This window comes from Gobio gobio, assembly GCF_949357685.1.
Source record: "Gobio gobio genome assembly, chromosome: 15".
In the NCBI taxonomy this organism is placed as follows: Eukaryota; Metazoa; Chordata; class Actinopteri; order Cypriniformes; family Gobionidae; genus Gobio; species Gobio gobio.
The window spans coordinates 24,582,065-24,602,873 of NC_137108.1; the positions used below are offsets into that span (position 1 = coordinate 24,582,065).

Genomic DNA, 20,809 nt, shown 5'->3' on the forward strand with positions numbered 1-20,809 from the left:
ATCAATAACAATCTTGGTGTAGAATAGAACTAAATTATAAATTTTTTTGACACCTTCAATTCGTTCAAAATGATCAGCAAAAATAATTTTTCCCTGATTGGGCAAAAGCTTCATGCGCAGTCATCAGTGAGCTGACAAGAAAACTTCTACTTTCTCAGCGATTGTATTCCAGTTTGCACGAGTAAAAATCACTTTAAATGAAACATTAACAGACACCAGCAAGCTCAAGCTTTTTATTAAAATTTAACCACATATTATGGTCCACTTTTTGTATTAAAGGCAAATAAAAGTCTCAAATGAAAAGATAAAATCAAAGCGTAATTACAGTGGCAAATTTAATTACAAAAGGCTTTGTGATTTTGTTTTCTCCAAGGTAAAGATGCTGAAACGTTGTATATCAAGATCGTCTCTCACAAATCTTTTGTTATGTCCTGACCTATTGTTGATGTTGCTGCCTTTCCAAAAAAACTAAATCATGTTATGTTCATACCCCCTCATCTTCTTTACACGGTCTCCTCTAAAATAACCTCAATAGTGTGAGGCACATCCTGCCCTGCCACTACAGAGATGTTGGGAACATTTATAGAGGGCACAGTGATGGTGGGCATGCTAAGGTTGGGGTGAAGGAAGACCACAGAGGAGCTGCCTTCCTCTGCCACCAACATGCCCTCCTGGATCACAGGCATGGCGGACGAGGAAGAGGATGGTGAAGATGAGGCAGACTCCTGTACTAAGAGGATGGTCTGTACTGCAGCATCATCATCCAGCGGTGCATTAGGATCCACGGGGTCGTTGGCGTGCAGACGCATGTGTTTGTCGAGGTTGGGTCGCGAGCGGAAGGCGGTGGGACACCGAGGGCAGACGTACGGCCGTTCGCCGCTGTGCACACGGGCGTGCTCCGTTAGCCTCGCTGCCACACTGAAGCTTTTACCGCACACCCAGCATGTGAACGGCCGCTCACCGCTATGAATGCGCTCGTGATCCTGCAGGTGCGGAAGTTGCCGGAAACGCTTCCCACAATGAGTGCACTAAAACAGATGTGAAAAAGTGTGAAAATATTTGTTGATGAAAGATTTTCTGATCTCGGCAATGATAATGTTGACAAGACGAAAAATATATGAATACATGATTCTAATTACAAAGATCTGTCAAAATTATTATGACAAGATTTTTTTTTTATAACAATGTAACTAGAAGTTTGCAACATGAAAATGTAAATAAATAAGTATAAAAGCAAATACATACGCTTTCATATTTTATGCTGATAAATGTGTACTGATTATGTTTAAAATTCTTAAATGTTTATAAAAAATGTTTGAAATATTTGTCTCTCAAGTCTCTTATGCTCACCAAGGCTACATATATTTGATCACAAATACAGTAAAAACAGTAATATTATGAAATATATTTTTAAAAAATATATATTTTAAAACGTTAAAAATGTAAATCTATTCCTGTGATGGCAAAGCAGAATTTTCAGCATTATTACTCCAGTCTTCAGTGTAACATGGTCCTTCAGAAATAATTTTAATATGCTGCTTTGTGCTAAAAAAAACCAAATCATCATTATTATGAATGTTGGAAACAGTTGAGCTGCTTAATATTTATGTGGAAATGGTGATACTTTTTTCAGGATTCTTTGATTAATAGAAAGTTCAATGAACAGAAATATTTTGTTCAGAAATCTTTACTGTTACTTTAATGCATCCTTTCTTAATAAAAGTATGAATTTCTTTCAACAAATAGAAACATTTATTAATGGCATGTACTTGAACAGTAATATCTGATGAATTATTAAAATGGACTAAAACTAATGAATGACATGACAAAATGTTTAAATTAAAGGACTTATTTCATGACAAAAACTAAACAAAAGATTGAAATAAACATGAACACTGGAACAGCACATATTTAAGCCATTCAGGTTCTCCCTTTCCTGAAAGAAACATACCTCAAAGGGTCTTTCGTTGGTGTGCGTTCTCATGTGAACGGTGAAGGTGGACGCATAGGCAAACTCCTTCCCGCAGAACTCACAGGTGAAGCGGCGTGGGGCATTTCTTTTGCCTAATGCGCCACAGCAGTGGGCCACGAGGTGCTCCCCTAAAGCAGCACTGGAGGCGAAGCGCCGTCTGCAGGGGGTGAGCGGGCACCGCAGGGGTGTCTGACCCGTGTGAGAGAGGCGATGCAGGTCGAGACCATCCTGAGTCACACAGCGATGACCGCACATATCGCATTCCAGTTGACCTCCCACCTTGCCTCTTCCCTGACCTTTATATTTGCGACGGCCCGCCTCCTCCCCCGTGCAGCGCTGCAGGTGTGTGTCCAGCACTGTCTGATTCAGGAACTGAGAGCCGCAGTTAGGACATATCTTTGGTTCTTTATCTACAAACAAAGACAGAGGGATAAGATGGGGAAAGATGTGTCACTAGAGTTGCGAATTTAACAGTGTTCAAGAAAACAAAATCAGTGCTTTCTGGGAAACTGGTGCAGATTTTCAATAATAAAATGGAAGTTGCTGCAAACGGGGAAGCCACTGTAGCAATTTTGTCTAATATAAACAAACTATTTTCACCTCAGTGCGCACAGAGGAAACAAACAATGTCATGATATCTTTCGCTCGGAGGCGGATGCCTGATGAGTGGGAACACAATTGTGTGAGAGTTCTGGGAGGTAATTATCCCAAATCATTTTGATAACAGACTTAGGATCAGACTAAAACAACACAGGAAATGCTGTGCAATGAGATTGGTCTGCTGGTTAGTCCAGTTATCCAATCATATGATCTGTTGAGAAAACAGATCTTTTTTTGTTGCACATCAAGCAAGTTATTCAGTAAATGTGTTTCCATTGTAGATTATGCACGTCTTCTTAATGGATGCAACAAATGATCTGCCACAATTGATATAAAATGCAGGAAAAGTTTTTTTGTTTTGTTATTTTAACAGTCCAGCTATCCCAAAATATGCATAAAAATACTACCACTAGCTACTGTCCAAACTTTTTCTTTTCACATATTTAGAAAGGGCCCATCAAATACAGCAGCTTGACTAAGAGATGAAAGGAGGGGGGGTGGATCTTAAGTCTTTTTTCTTTTCTTTTTTGCAGGTAAAAATGTATTTTATATAAAAGCAAGTTTATCTTTATCCATGTCTAAAAACATGTTTTAATGAAATACCAATGCATTAAAACATTTAAAAAATGTGATTATTAAATTAACAATTTTATCCAAAATGGTAGCTTTGGGGATAAGTGTGTTAGATGCTTCAGGGTAAGCTGTGCCAGTGGCTCATCTAACAAATACTATTGAAATATGAATCATTGATATTACCTAACAATTCGACATACCCCTTCACATGACATATTTTACCTCACTAATGTGGGGAAAATTGTGCCAATGGACCTTTTATCCTGAGAATTCAAATATGTAGGGCTGGGCGATATGGCAAAAAAAATTATGATTGACCGATTCATGATTTAATTTTTATTTTTACGACTTCACGCTTTTTTTTAAATGCGTAACTAGTCAACTTAAAAACGGCTGATAAACAGACAATTCACAGAATGCACAGCGCACACGCAGAAATAACATAGTACTTACTGGGGGGTCACGGGTGATGTGATGTTTAGATGCAGAGCATTCAAACTGTCAGGCTGTGACTCAGCTTCACTGACCTTTACAGGCTTTTAAAAGCTTCTACTAAGCAACACTGCACTCCCTTGTTTACACCTATATAAAAAAAAATCTATCTTGCTTCATTCTCTGCCTCTACTTAGCTGAAGTGAGGAACATCTGCAGCAGAGGACTGATACGTGTAAGAGGCTCTGATCAGAGGTGATAGTGATCAGCAGCTGATCTTATCAATACACACACAACCCATCCTGATCAATGTGACCTCTGACCCCATCTATTTACTGGGAAGGAATCGATGCAAGCTCATTCATCCGACAGGTCTGTCATAGAGTTGGTGTGTGTGTGTGTGGTCAGATACACAAACATTAACCCAGAGAAAACTGATTGAGTGAGTTTGTGAGTGTATTATGGATGTCCATGTTCATTTACTGCAATTAATATATAATATATATTGAATAACCATTAAAAAAGTAGCTTTAGAAGCCTATATACTGTCTGTATAAAAAATTATTACTACAATACTGTTTTAGTCAATCAAAAATTAAACAATAAATTACATTTTACAAACACACAATCACACACTATATTGACAAACGTTTTGGGACGTTTGCTACTTGTTGTAATGTCTATTCAATGCTTATGATATAATGCCTTTGAATCTTCATTTGGAGCCTTTTGTCAGCAAATATTGATATGCACTTAATTTAATTAATCTGTATATTGTTTAATTCATTTGATTACATTTTTTAAATCAAATGACCGCCCTGATCCTAACGCATGAACGCAAGAAATAGTGTGCGAATGAGAGCTCGTAAGGACAAAAGGCTGAATGTAATTGTTTCCTGTAGGCTGACCTTGGTGGATGAGAGAGTGGAGGTCCAGCTCCTTGCGTCGTATAAATGCCTCCCCGCACACATTGCAAGGGAAGGGATGGCTGGTGTGTAGGAGTCTAGAACAGGGAAAACAGAGAGAAGGTGAATAAGAAAGACTGCATCATGCAATCCCTGGAGCCAATCCAGAAACAACTGCTATGTGAGAAAAGCCACGTTTGAACTACCCACATTTCATAAGGCACACAGTCATGCACTCGCGTAAAGGTGTAATTAACATCACTGACAAATAATGCAGCTTCAACTTTGAGCTGAAAAAATTTCATTAAACTGAGGCGTGCAGGAGAGTTGCAGCCTCTATAATGTCTTAAACCCCACTCGCATGGATTTCAAATCACCAGGGTTCTTAGTAATTATTTCTGACATCAATAATTACTGCTCATATTTACTTCTCAGTCCCATGGCAATGCCATCTTTAACCAGTGCCCTCAGTAAAATGACTGAGGAAAAAAAAAAAAAAATCATCTAATTTCTTTTAATTATTGACATTTCAATTAAGTATGCAATTTCATGAAAATTACTGACATATGCTTATTAGCTGAACAGTTTATCTGCATTCTGCTCTTATAAGCTGTATCAGTGCTCTGGAAAATCAAGAAACGTTGATGTTACAGAGATAATAGCTCTGTACTAATGCAGCATTGTTTTTTACTCCTGTGCCACAGAGCATTATGAGAAATTCAGTAATGAAAGCCCCTCTGTGAATAGTTTAAAATAATTAGATAAGCATTATAATCTTACATAATGCATTATAAAAAGGCATTCTGCAATTCTGGTAATTTAACTTGTTTAGAATTCAACTTCTACCAGGGTAATGCTGATGACAACACCAAGAAAATAACAGCAATCGTGTAAAGGAAGGAGTCACATCTCACACTACTAGACCTATATAAGGTTTTCAGTAGAAAAAAGCATTCACACTGTTGATTTTTTTAATCTGCAGCTCCCTAAGTGTTCAACTATGTGAAAAATGAAATCTGATTTTTTTTTATTTTTTTTTTATTCAAATTATATATTAATTTACGGCTAAACAGCAGAAAAACTAAACACGGAACCATAACAAAAATGTATATGAAAAACTATTATTGGTGTCAAAACATCAACAACGGCTTACACAGATGAACTACTCTCAAATATAACAGCATGATGTTTAGCAACATTTCTGTACTAGGAACAGTCATTATTTTAACTCAGCCCTCATCAATTTCTATACTCATTTCTCAGTTTGTAAAAACACAGGAAAAATGTATGTACAATAATAATTTTTTTATTTTTATTAATTGAGACATTTTTGTACCAAGGTTAGGTTTGAGGCAATGCTCAAATATGTACCGTAATTTATACAGAATTTTTATTAAAACAATTGAAAATAATTGTAAATATAATTACTTCCCGTGATGGCAAAACTGAATTTTTTAGCGTCACTACTTCAGTCTGTGGTGTCACATGATCCTTCAGAAATCATTCTGATTTAGTGCTCACAAAACATTTCTTATTATTACCAGTTGAAAACAGTTGTGCTGTTTAATATTTTTGTGGAAACCATGTTACCATGGGTTTTTTTCAGGACCCATAGATCAATAGAAAGTTTAAAAGAATTAATAGCATTTTTTTTTTAATAGAAATCTATTGAAACATAATAATTTGATCAATGTAATGTGTCCTTGCTGAAATATAAAAAAAATAAAAATCTTACTGACCCAGTCATCTGCCACCCTTTTCTTTAGTTTTATTTTACCTTTTTTTCCAGCAGCAAAAGCAACGCCACGTGACATACTATAAACAGAACAGTAAGATGCTGAATGTCCAAGGTGACTGTTTAGTGCTCCTGTACTGATTTTTGCAAGATTCACACTGACTGGCTGCCAAATTAAGGCATTACTAAATACATCACATGAGAATCAGTGAGAAATGTCAGACGCATTGTTTTATTGATCACTTCTCTTAGAGACTAATCAGACCTCTTCCTGACGTTTTACAGGCATCTGACAGCGCACGCATTTCTGGTACAAAAAATCCTGTAGGGTCACAGACTATAACAAGGAAGGGCATGAACAGAGCTTGTTAACCAAGAGAAACATCCTGTGATTGGTCTGGTGTCATCTTTAGTTCCCACTCAAATAAATCTGGCAATAGATGCTTTGTGTTCAGACAGGCATCAAAAATCAAGAAATGTTGGCCTATCCGTTGCACACACACAAAAAACCCCACATAATCCTTTCCATGTTTACAACTGTATACATCATTTCCACTATATGCACGAAATGCATTTGTTCACGCGCCTCGTAGTTCAGCACCACAGCGAGATGTCATGAAAGACAGGAGAAGAGGCAGTTTTCTATCCTCTTCCCACACTGACTGACAGCTAGTTTGAGTTGTTGTTTGAGAAAGTCTGGCATTGTGCTGATGCTTACATCATTACTATAGCAAGCCACGATGATGCACCGGATACTGACTACACCGTCTGAACAAATGGATCAGATTTCATCACTTGCTAAATGACAGTCACTCCTAAAGATCGGACTTAAAAACCAAATCGGATTTGTAAGCTGCAGCACCAGGCAATTTACATTTTTGCTGACTACTTATACCTTTCCATCTCTATTTACAGTCAGATTTAATATCTGTCTTCTCTGGGAACAAGCTATGGAGGAGGATGAATACATTTAAAGAAACAGTTGTGTCATTCCAAACCTTTTTGACTTTCTGTCAAACACAAAAGAAGATATTTTGAAAGTGTTTTGGACCCCATTCACTTTCACTGCACAGACAAAAACAGTTAATTCTTAAAAATATATGATTTTGTTTTGATGAGCAAATAATACATTTAGATTTTTAGGTAAAACAAGCACAGACCTGTGACTCTTCAGCTGGGACTCAAACTTGAAGCTGGCTGGGCACTCTGGGCAGATGTGTAGACGCCCATCAGTTGATTGTCCCCTGCCTTTCCCTCTGCCTCTGACCCTGCGTTCCTGGGGTCGCCCCTGGTGAATCAGCATGTGGCGTTTAAGTGACGTCGGCTGGAAGAAGCGCTTTTCACAGAGGGGGCAGTTGAATATGCGTGATCCTCCGTGGGTCAGGTTGTGACGCAGCAGGTTGGCCGGAGATGGGAAGCTCTTTTTGCAGATTTTGCAGTTGAAGAGTTTCTCGCCCGTGTGCTGGAACACATGCTCACGCAGGCGGCTGCGCCGTGTAAAGCCCTGCCCACAGTGAGGGCACTCGTGGGGCAGGGCGGTGCGTGACCAGTCGCGGCTCAGCTTGGCTGGGGCCTCAATGGCACCGTCTGCAGCTGCTGCTGCTGTTGCTGTCGACAGAAACACTCTGTTAATGGAGAATCTAAACAGAAGAAACTATACATGATGTAATATCAAATTTATTTGATGAGTTTCAGGCTTAAAAATTAGGAACGTTGTGAAATACCATAATATACCATATTAGATACCAGAACTTTGTAGTGTTTAGCAGGTATCCACTTCACAAATTGTGTCTACCACTTTCATGTAGACACATTAGAATGATTTCTGAAGGATCATTTGACACTTAAGACTGGAGTAATAAATAACTAAAAATTCTGCTTTGCCATCACAGGATTAAATAAAAATTTTCTAATATATTAAAATAAAATTATATTCCAGTTAGTCTATTATTTTCTTTTTAAAGCTACACTGTGTGATATTTTCCCCCATCTATCGGTGAAAAGGTATATGACCATCCAGTGAATATTAGTTTCCTCTCAATTCTGATTTCGTTTTAACTCCTACGGTGGCCGATTTAGTCCAAGATTAACATGGCTTCCAGCTCGACCTCGTCCACATTCGACACGGTGCCATCGAGTGTTAAAACGCGAAAGGCGAAGCTTGAATTTACGGGTATGTCCCTCTTTGGCTAATGTACTTTCAAGATGGAGGGGCAACATGGCGACCCGCATTCGAACCCCTTACCCGTATGTATTTTCAATGGCATATTATAAACTTACGAGAATACTTTATTACTTGAAATAAGTAAATATACATTAATGAGCACATATATTTTTGAAAGAACTAAGTGTTTTAGCTAAGAATAAACTAAAAAAGTTACACAGTGTAGCTTTAAGCATTGTTTCCATTTTATCTGTAAAATATAATAAAATAGTTATAATTATTATTATCATGGTTTCTGATCAGTCACTATAAAGCAGAATACGATTATGTAAAATTTAAATTCTGTCAAAATCGTTTTTCACCCCTCTGAAATATTACACATCTCCCAGATACCAAACTGAAAACCTCTGTTTAAGTAATTCATTTGGTACTTTCAAAAGTAACTTTTATTTAAAGGGATAGTTTAATGTATACCTTTCTTTCTTCGGTGGAACATAAAATAATACATTAAAAAAAGAAAAACATTTCGAGAAAAGGCTCAGTGTTTTTGCCCATCCAATGGAAATCAATAGTAACTAAAAACGAATTTGTTATCAACGCTCTTCAAAATATCTTTTTTTATGTTCTGCAGAAGAAAAAGATTGTTATACAGGTTTGGAACAACACATAAGGATGAGTAAATAATGACAGAATTTTTTTTCTGTCTCAATTGTAAAAAAATTATCTTCTGAGTTCCTTAATGTACTCAGGTCTGACGATTTTAAGACATGGAGTTACATTATCGGTTAGTAAAACGCCCAAACAACAGAGCATGTACGGAAATCCTACTTAGTTAGGTCTCTTTGGAATGGTGTTGTGTGCACTCAGTCTGACCTGGTTGTCTGAGGTTCACGTTGTCTCTGGGTTTCACAACAATAGCTGGAGCTGCAGAAGGGTAGAGTCTGCTCTTCACTTCAGCAGTGGGTGGATGTCCCGCAGCTGTATTCTTATGCTCCCGGCGATGGTACAGGAACTGCGTTGTGCTCATGAACTCAGCCCCACACTCCGCGCAAGTGTGCAATGCCGCCTCCAGGCCGTGCTCGGATCCGCGGTGTGTGGCCAACTCCTGATCGCTAGTGAAAACAGATCCGCACTGATGGCATAGGAAAGCAGAGGAGGGTGCCGTTACAGATTCCTCGACCACATTACTTTCCACCTCTGTTTGGGTCTCCTCAACCATAGTGCTCATTTCCATCTGCATGTCTCCTTGTATCTTATCAATGACCACCTCCATTCCTTCGTCCTGCTTTGCTCCATCGCTCTCCTCCATCATCTTCTCCACCAAAATCTCTGTGCCTTCCACCACAGGTTCCTGCTCAGCCTGGAGAGCCTCAGATCCTCTCATCCCGTCACTGTCCAGCTCAACCTCCACATGCGCTACAGGGGTCTCAGTTATGGTCTGTTCCAGAGTGGTCACCTCCATTAGGCTCTGGCCTTCTCCCGCTGTGGCTAAAAGCAAAAGTCCCTCGCCTGGCGCCTCCAGCATGGCTGTGGAAAGCTGTGGAATAGTAGACGGTGCCTGCTTGGGTTCATCCTCCACCTCTGAGCGGTGCTGTTTGCGGTGATAGAGGAAAAGAGTGGTATTGAGGAAGCCCTCTCCGCACACTGTGCAGCGGTGTATGGCGTCTTTTAAGCCATGCTGAGTCTTGCGGTGAGTCACGAGCTCTGGAACCAGACTGAAGCTTTGTCCACACTCCACACAGAGCAAGCTGGAGGGGGGTTTGGCCTTCTTCTGCCCCCTGCGCCTTGTGGCGGGGCTGTTCTCATGAGCCGAGGTCTCCACTGGCACAGCTTCCTGGGTGGCCGAGACCTTTGGAGGTTCCTTGGAGACACTGCTGCCCTGCTGGGAGATTCCAGGTGCCGCAACTCTTTCAGAAACCTCCACAAATACTTGACTAGTTCTCTTCATCTTAATATCAGCCTGTCCTCCTTCCATCACCTCCATCTGTTCGTGTGCCTGCTCAGTCTCCTGATATTCTATCTGGCTAGGCTGCTGTTGGGCTACTGTTTCAAGACTTTCTTCACTCTGTTCTCCTCCTGGTCCTGGTCCCGTCTCAAGGCAACAGCCCATCTTGCGGTGCTGTTGCCACAGTGACAGAGCATCAAAGAGAACCTCACAGTCAGCGCACTGGTACAGAACACGCGGAGCATCGGACTGAAAAGTTTTCTTCTGTTCTAGCAGAGAAGACAAATCAACAGCTGTCTGACTCTGGATCTGAGGAATGGACATAGCCTGCATCGCCACCTAGTGAGATGACAGAAAAAAGTAATCTGATGATGCGCAAGGACAATTATAGAGGGAATAAAAGATTGTAAACGCAATTTGGGTCAAAGATCTGATGCTCATTTGTTTTGATTGAAGCTATTAGTTGTTGTTTTTCCCCAAAAACATTATTAAAAATGCTACTCATACATACAATTAATTTGATAAAGCCCTTCTAGGATTGGCATGTTTTGATTTCTGAATTGTAATTCATTTTGACATATTTGGAGAGCATGAAGTAAAAAATCTTGATATCCTAAATTAGAAAAAAAAAAAAGCCTCATTAAAATAATAATAAAACAAAAATTGAAAACCTTGTGAAGCAGTCTTGTATAGTCCTAAATAAAAATGTAACTGCTCCACGGTTAGTTCAATGCATCTCTTAAAACATCAGATGATTTGACCTTTTTGCAACAAGGCACAGTTAGTTCAGATTGTAAGGTCATGTGGTGCAACTCCCCCGAACAATGATATTTGTAAAAAATATAAAAATAAAAACAACTTAAAAGTAATTATTAAAATGTGTACACTTGCATGCATTCAATGTGTAAGGAAAATATGTATACAAGTATATATAACATAAGTAAAAAAAAATTTAAACATTATATATATATATATATATATATATATATATATATATATATATATATATATATATATATATATATATATATATATATATATATATATATATATATATATATATATATATATATATATATATATATATACACGCAGTCATTACATTTCTTTTTTTTTTAAAGAGTACATTACACACATGCGTTTAAAACATTTTAAAAAGTTTTTTCCTTCATCGAATCATCGATACTAGACAATTTGTTATAGACTTATAAAACAAATTTCTCCAGAGAGTCTAAAAACATAAGGGTTTTTTTTATTATTTATTTTCTTTCCTTTTTTGCACGTTTAAACTAGATTACATTCCCAGCTTTTCAGTGAGGACATTATTTGCTCTCTTGTACCAGCACATTGTACAACTCCTTTAATATTTTATAGACACTAAAAAGAACAAACAAGTTTTGAACTTCTCCCTGAACACAGTCACAAAAAAGGTAACACCCAGATGCCCAATGTAAAAATGCACTCAAGGAGTTAGCTCATGTCACACTCAATTCAAGCAAACATTCACTGTTACCTAGGGCACGGCGTGGGGGTCCGTGCTACCGTCACCTGACGCAACCGGCTGCGACATCCAATTGAACTGACATGGCACAAAACTGTTTGTGTTTGCCATACAATCTTTTTTTTAAACAGTTTAAGCACCCCACTTAAGCCATCTTGATGAGAGGGTATTAAGAGTAGAGAGGATGACTCAGAGAGACAGGGAGGTTTGGCTGAGGACATCCATAAACCAGATGGACAGATGCACTTATGTTGTATCTATTTTCAGTGTGGATGTTTCAAATGAGATAAGAGCAGATGGAGATCTAAAAACAAAGTCAAAGAGACGATGACACTGCGAACGGGCTGCAGCCTCCTCTCGTCCACCAGCTGATATGGAGCAGCTTTATAATCTAATACTAAAAATAATGATAATATTACTAATAATAATGATATAAAAACATGTATTAAAATAGATAGTGTAAAATAAACAAAAAGTAACACAATTAACGCCTAAAATTTAAATAATTATGTTCGCGTCACCTAAAGAGCTTATTTGGCTCTGTGTCAGAGTCCTCAGTGTGGGTCTTGTTTTTGGATATGCTAAAAATCAATAAATTGTTTTTTGGGTTGTAATTCAAGTGTACATGGGTAGTTGATAAATAAGCAGTAAAAATGTTGTTTTGGTTTTTTTTCTAAAACACCCCTTTTGAAGAAAAAAATGCATATTGTTATGTAGGGTGAAGTCTGAAGTTTGATAAAATATAAAGGGTCAATAACTTTGTCAATTCTTTCACTGTTTTTTGAATTTTTTTACTGAAATGTGTCCTATGGTGTGACATAGAAAGAATTAAGAATATAGGGGTGTTGCACCAAAGGACAACAGAAATGAACACTTTTATAGTAGTTCCAAAAAAGTTACAATTTCAAACAATTCTGAGACAAAATCTTACCATGTGTATGTGTCATGGGCTTCACAGTAACATGACCTTGAATGGGGCCCTTCAACTAATTGAACTTGTCAGTGGAATTGCCAGATTTAAAATCAGGATATGGTGTCACACCGGAGGACATGGTTTTCAGTGAAATGTTTTTAATGGTACACTTTTAGAAATATATGGATGGAATAGACACTTGTAAAATTATGCCGGAGGTATTTATTAACATTTGCATGCTTTTCTTTTAAAAAAAAACATTTATTGAACCATGCTTGAGACAGTCACACCATAGGACAGTTTTGAAATTTGGCTCAAAAATTAAAAAAACTAGACAAAGTTTAGTAAAAGTTTTTATATCAACAGGTCCATGTAAGACAAAGTAATGTTTAACAATTTACTGCATTTAAAATGATGACAATACTATATAATGAATTTTTATCTTGTGTGCAGTGAAAATGCCATGTCACGTCAAAAACCCACATATATTTAATAATAGGGCTTTCAATTGATAAAAAAAAATTATAATCGTGCAGGTTTCTGTAATTAAACAATTAAATCGCAAACATTAAAATTTGCAATCAGAAAACATTTTTCACACATTAAATCTCAAAACTCAAACACAAAAGACAGTATTTTAAATATTTTATATTTTAATTATTTGTTAAATAGTATCTTTTTACTTCTATTGGGATCTATTAAATTGTCTTTTTTTTCAATTTCTAGGTATAAAAGGAGTAATTATAGCCTTCAGCATAAGGGTATAATTAATTAAAACAGGCCTAAACAGCCAATTATATTTAACAATTAGAAAACTACGGTGACCGGGCTGCGACATGTTTGGTTCACTTAGTTTGGTCATGGCATGTCACGTGTCACGACATATTAACTCATGGGAATGTAATAATATTTAGTGTCCATGCGATGTTAAGTCTAATCACTTCTTAATTCCACCCTTATTTTGTCATTCTTAATTCAAATTAAATATTATTTCAGGCCTATCCATTTCTGATCATTTCAGGCTGCTATGGTCGCATAGGTTGTTTACGCATTTAACTCGTGGTCATGAGAAATAGATGTTGTTCCCTCAACATAGGATCTTGAGGCCACGACTTTACATCACGTGGCCATGACATCATAACGTTGTTACCTCGACAAAATTATCTCGTGGCCACAACTTATTATCACGTTCCGACGAGTTAATATGTTGTGGCTACAACAAAACTAAATGAAACGAACGTCACCTCCTGGACACTGTAAACATTTAAAATATTATAACTTCTAACTTAAAGGTGCACTATGTAAAAAATGTTCAGTAAAATATCCAAAAACCACTAGGCCAGTGTTATACATTTTGTTCAGTTGAGTACTTACAATATCCCAAATGTTCCCAACTATTCGTAAATCGTGAGAAAATTGCTATTTTAACCAAGGAACCGGGACGTGTGAGGAAGTCGCCTGTCGATTGCGTCATATGGACTGGACTGCATTTATATAGCGCTTTCAACAGACCCATGGCCATCCAAAGCGCTTCACATATTGCCTCACATTGACCCATTCATACACCGACGGCGGTGTCAGCCATGCAAGGCGCCATCCAGCTAGTCGGGAGCAGCTGGGGTTAGATGTCTTGTACATGGACACCTCGACACTTGGGTCAGGTGGAACCGGGGATTGAACCACCAACCTTCCGGTTTGTAGACAACCTACATGAACCCCTGAGCCACTGCCACCCTAATATCTGCGTTACTCCCGTAATCTAATATGATAAACAGAGCTGCATTAATTCATACTCATGACCGGAAAAGTGGAAGTGGCGCCGCCGACTGGCATAGAAAAAGGGCGACTGTGTCATAATAAAAGTCCCGCTGCTCGCTAGGCTTGTCTTGCGCTCTTCTTATTAACAATCGCTCCTGCTTCTGCTTCATACTACAGTAACGTTAATAATCGCATCCATGAACATGATTTCTGTCAGAGTGCTATCCCGATTCTTTTCCACCGGCTGTGTGGTGGAGACCACATGTCCCAAGATTCTGTGCTCAAACGTGGCGTCATCAAACTACGCCTTTGTTTTGAATAGGCGACCTCTAGTGGACGGAAAATGTACATAGTGCAGCTTTTATACTTGTACCCACGTCTGTGTAAAAACTTTTTAAAAATGTACAAATTAAAAATATATATATATATATTAAAATAAAATCCATAAAGACCTTGGAATAGAGAAATAGTTATAGGAGGCCTCATCTATAACAATGCAACAATGAAAAGGGAAAATTTTCTCATTTGATTCACCTTTTTCTGAGTGGTAATTTGCAACTTGTTTAAAAAGCAGAAAGACAGAAAATATATTTTTCAACTGTGACTAATAACTAGCTTAAAGAGAGCTACTCCAGTCATTACAAAAACAGTCAAGCATTAATTCAAACTCGACTGTTTTTATACAACTAGAGTAAAAGTGCATCCACATCAGAGCGTAAAAGACAAAATCTCAAGTGCCTAATTTCCCCCCTGTAGTAAAGAGGAAAATTAAGAAGAAAAAAAAACCTTATGCTTATAAAATTATCCTTTTACATATACTTTCAGTTCACCATTCAGGATCAGGGGAAGCTGCTCTTCAAATGTTCTAGTCTATTTTGGATAATTGTAGTTACGAGCTCAAGGGGTTTTAAGAGAATAAAATAGATTACATTATTCACAGGCTTTCAGGAACCACATGTTAATGCACCCCATTTAGAGATAACACAGAGTAACACCACAAAGAAAAATGATTTTTAATGAAAAGGAATTTGACAAATCTATCTCATGTGACTCTTAGGAAAGAGATGACTTCCTGTGGGGGCCGACGAGTTTTATAAGAAAGATACAGCTTCAAATTAGTTTAGGGTTGAAGTGTGTATGATGGTGGATGTGTGTCTATACCTGTGGCAGACCAGCAGCGGCGGCTGCAGCCTCGATAGGCGTTTCATTGGGCAGGAGTTGTGGATTCTCCGCGGTGCATGTCATCTGATGTGCAAGCACTTCCTCTAATGTGGGAAATTCCTGATAACAGGGAAAGCACATGTACACCGAAGACGACTCCATGGCTCCTTGAAACAAAAAAAGAATATTTTTAGGTAAAACAATAATACATGTTTATATAGAGCCAAGAAATGAAAACATTTGACGAAAGGTAAAATGTTAAAGGTCTGATTCCAATAACATTGCCCTTTTGATGCAACAGAACATTTTATAATAATCTTACAAATAATCTTTCAAATAAAGATCTAGGACTTAACGGGATAGTTCACACAAAAATGACAATTCTGGTATAATTTACTCACCCTTAATTTCTGGTCCCCATTGACTTGCATAGTATTTTTAACATACTATACTGTTTCCCATACTATGGGAATACTTCCCATACTAAAGTCAATAAAGTCTAAAGGTTGGTTACCATATTCTTCAAAATATCTTCTTTTGTGTCCAGCAGAGGAAAGAAACTCAAATTTAGGGTGAGTGATGACAGAATTTTCATTTTTGGGTCAACCATCCCTTTAACATTCATTTAACAATAAAAGACTGTTTGATGCATACTTTTTAGACAGCATTGTTGTATTCGACATTATTATATTAAGTAATTGTGATTATTTAAAAACTGATTTTGATACGGTCTTCATTTATTTACTCAAGGAGTAAAGTTTTTTTTACCTACAATAGTAATTTTTATTGATAGTATTATTTTATTAGTATTAGTATTAATAGTATTTTATTCAGTAATGCAATAAAATTATCAAAGAAATTTACAAGGTTACTGTTTTAAATAAATGCTGATCTTTTGAAGTTTCTATTCAGCAAAGAATCTTTTTTTTATGTAAAAAAGATTTAAGCAGTGCAACCATTTTCAAGTTCAACATTAATAATAAGAATACATCTTTCTTAGACTAAAGAGAAGACTGGAGTAATGATGCTGAAAATTTACCTTTGCATCACAGGAATAAATTACATTTTAAAATATATTTAAATAGAAAACTTAATGAAAATGTAACAGTTAATTATGTAAGGTCTTTATCCATCACTAAAAACATATGTATTGCATTTCTGTCAATAGATCCTCATAAATATTACTAACTGCACCTTTAAATATTTCACAAAATTACTATTTTACTGTATTTGTGATCAAATAAATGATCACAATCAGCCTTGATGAGTGTAAGATATACACATGCACATGCACATACATACATACATACATACATATACACATATATACATATATATATATACACATATATATATATACATATACACATATATATACATACACATATATATACATACACATATATATACATACACATATATACACATATATATACACATATACATACACATATACACATATATATATATATATATATACACTGACCCCAAACCTTAGTAGTGTAGGTAAAAAAAAAACTTTTATCTCAAAAATAAACAAATAATTAAATAAAGCCCATGTCAAGAAATCAAGTTTTTAAATAATCACAACTACTTAAATAACAGCAATGCTGTGTAAAAAAAAGAAAAAAAGAAGAAGCTTTGATGAGAGTGGATGTTTTGGGCTGATTCAGGCTACATGCCAATCCTCCATGAGGTGATAGGAAGAGAATGGACTGGAATGTTTTAAAGAAGAGAGGAGGATGAGTGTGAAATAACAGACATTCCATGGCAGATGGCAAGTGAAATGTCCTTACAGCATGTTATCAGTGTTAACATGAGGGGGCTGAGCGCTACATGACGTGCAAACTGTGGTAAAAACAAAGCCACACTCATTAGTTTCACTCAGCATACTTTATCAAGACAGCACAAAAGACTAAATAATTACAGCTGAAAATGTCACAGACAGAGCAAGCTTAAATAAGGAGTCAGTCAAGTTCATCCTGACAATCATACAATTTGAATATTAAACGGACACACAGCTGAATGTCAATGCATGTAAACGCAACAAAATCTGAATATGAAATTATCCCTCCTTTCATTAGAAGACAATAGCCTGCCCTGTACAGATGTCAGCAAGGTTCACCTGGCCAATTTATTCAGTAATAATTAATACAGACCAATATTTGTCAAAATATTCACACTTTTATTCATTCAGTAACTATTGGTTCTTCAATATGGGGTCAACAATATCAAAAATGCCTCTAAACAGAATATCACCTAACAATGGCAATGCGTGTTCAACAGGAAACAATAGTATTCATTAAGTTATTTTTTCAATTAATAAAATATTAATTTTAATATTTAATAGTTATTTAATAATACACTGTAATTATTATATATTTATATACAATTTTACATTAGTAAAACGATTACTGTTATTATTTATAATCTATATTGTGATTTAACTTTAATTTTAAACAAAACTGTAAATAACAAGTCATTATTGCCTTATACACGGTACTGTCAAACGCAGATATAAAATAATAATAACGGATTCGCATCAGTCATAGGACACTATAAATGATCGTTCATGTCAAAAAACAATGGATATTAATAAAGCTCTTGAACTTAGTCAATAGTGTATGATCATTATTACTCATGTCTAGAGCAAACATCTAAACCGGTTAATTAACTACATGGGTTTCTCTCTTCCACCAAACTTGTGTTACACTTGGAGGATCTGGATAGACAGCAGTGCGACCACAACACCCGACAGGCTAACAAGCTAACACCGGTTAGCCAACAGCCTCAACCAGCGGGCTCTTCAGGCCTGCTAGCCTGTTAGCTTTCACTGAACAACAGTTAATATGTTAAAACATATAATTACAGAAATACAGTCATTTGATTATTGACCGTTATGTGTTCAAAGTGCAGCCGCTGTGGGTGCTCGGTCGCGCTCAAACATTGAACACATAGCGCGAGCGAGCGAGAAGCGCCGAAGAAGGGCAGCACGCGCTTCTTCGGTGGTAGTTTGGAGGAACCCGCCCGTTAGCAAAGGGCGAATGTCTCCCCCAGTCGAGTCTCCGAGACATCAGGTACTATTAAATTACAGAAACTGCAGGTAACCTAGAGTTACTCGCAAAAATAAAACATTTCTCCCGTGGGATAAAATAAACAACTCACCGATAATGGCCCACTCCTTTCGTATCTGTCAGAAATGTTATTTTGAACGTCTCAACAAAGCGCGACGTCATTGGTCCACAGCACTTTTCAACTCCACCAATAGAATTCCTCTAAAGTACAGCGTACTTGCAAAAAGGCGTTATCAACAACAGACTTTTTTGCTTTAGTCCAAAATTTATACAATTTGTACAGACCTTTTATAAAGACATCACTATTAATGCATCATTGTCTAAAGGGACTTCACCATGGTCTCCATTACAATTGTTCTCGGATGCCTCTGGCCTTTCTTAGTGTTTGACAATTCATAATTCTGACATTTCAGATGTAGGCTACGTTAGGTAGCTTATGTGGTATTAAACTGAAACAATCAGATATTTTGTTTGTTTTGATTAGCAAATGTCTATCTAAAAGAGGTGAAAATAATTTCTCTAAGTTTTTACACAAAGTAAAAACTGGTTTTAATTGCTGGTCTCAGATGAACCTGACCTCAATGTGTTCTTTCCAGGCTGAAGGAATTCCGAGGCTCTCTTTGTATGTTAATCCCAAAATGTGCTGATTTGGGAAAACAGAACTGAATATGTCAAATGAAAACCTTTTTCAGAGGGTGGACTTATGCTCTTGATTTCAGCACTAATATAGGACAATATTTTTTTTAGGAATTTAGGCTAATATCTGAATGTGTGACGGGTTAAAATTTCAGTCGAATTTTTATGAGCAATATTTGCTAAATAGTTTAGGCTAATCGTAAAATTCATACTTATCAACAATTTATTTCCTTCTCAGGGATTGGGACTTCATATAGAGTTTACCATTCTCATAAATTGCTTCACATTGTGAAAACAAATCTCCATTCCAAAATGTGGAATTAATAAATAACTGCAAATGCAATAGACAAAAGACAGTGAAATTTCACTAGAACATATTCATTTATGGCCTTGGAAAATGATGAAGATTATAAGGTCACATCAACACAAACAACATTAACCTTTGTTTGGTTTTTGCATGATTTAATCTCACATCTCTACCCTCTAATATAAAGTAATTTACAAACCTTAATACCCAATCAGTGTACGACTAGAGGACAACCAAGACTTCCTGATTGGCTTTTGTTTTCCGTGCAGTGATCAGTCTAAACACTAGTTGTGCTTAATTGAAAATCTACTCAGAAATGAACATCTGCTGCTATTATTCTTTGAATGCCAGGCAATGCAAATGTCCAATCATACAAATGCAATAAGGCATTTCAAAATCATGACCCTCAGCTGAAGCTATGAGCCAATAGGAAAATAAAGCAATTGAATTTTGAACAATGTTCAGATTTGAAATGACGACCCACACTCTGGTGATCATTCGGACATCAAAAACATTGGGTGTCTTCAACCCTAATGAGCTCTAGACATCAGTTTAGTTATTCTCTCCATTTAACAAACTCTTAAAAAGGTTATTTATATTTACAATGTTATGATTTGTACCTAACCTTTAAGCCTACACTAAACATTTTAAAACGTAATTTCCTTAATGGCACAGCAGCATCATAACTCCAGTCTCCAATGATCCTTCAGAAATCATAATATACTGATTTGCTGCTCTTGTAACATTTTCTATTATCAATGTAGAAATCAGTTGCTGCTTAATATTTTTCTGTAAACCATATTTTCTTTGATGAATATAAAGTTCAAATGAACAACATTTATTTGAAATGGTAATATTTTACAACATTATAAAACATTGTCTTTTGTATAATATAATGTATCCTTGCTGAATAAATATTTCAAACTTTCACTTTTGAGTGGTAGTATAGTAGGAATGGTGTTTTCGGTTTAATAAAAGGTAACACAAATTCTGATATTTTTTTGCCTTTTGAGTAGAAGCATCTTTACATACATTTTTTCTATGCTATTAAAAATATCCAAGGTTTTATGGCCTCAAAACTTTATTAAAACAATTGGATGATCCATGAATAAATAAACAATTTAACCCAAAGA

General features: G+C 36.6%; 1 protein-coding gene across 2 annotated transcripts; it reads right to left on the bottom strand.

The window, feature by feature from the left end:
- Window positions 1-219: 219 nt before the first annotated feature.
- On the bottom strand, window positions 220-18,872 carry znf574 (zinc finger protein 574). Of its 2 annotated transcripts, none has more exons than XM_079836060.1 (7): window positions 18,825-18,872; window positions 15,660-15,826; window positions 9,255-10,665; window positions 7,378-7,825; window positions 4,486-4,580; window positions 1,952-2,382; window positions 220-1,028 (listed from the first exon to the last, which is right to left on the bottom strand). In XM_079836060.1, exons 2-7 carry the CDS (start codon window positions 15,819-15,821, stop codon window positions 504-506), a joined length of 3,072 nt encoding a protein of 1,023 aa, XP_079692186.1. In that variant the 5' UTR covers window positions 15,822-15,826; window positions 18,825-18,872; the 3' UTR covers window positions 220-503. The 2 variants fall into 2 exon arrangements, with proteins under 2 accessions (XP_079692186.1, XP_079692187.1); XM_079836061.1 differs by having other exon boundaries at window positions 7,378-7,819; window positions 18,825-18,862.
- Between the last annotated feature and the right edge of the window lie 1,937 nt (window positions 18,873-20,809).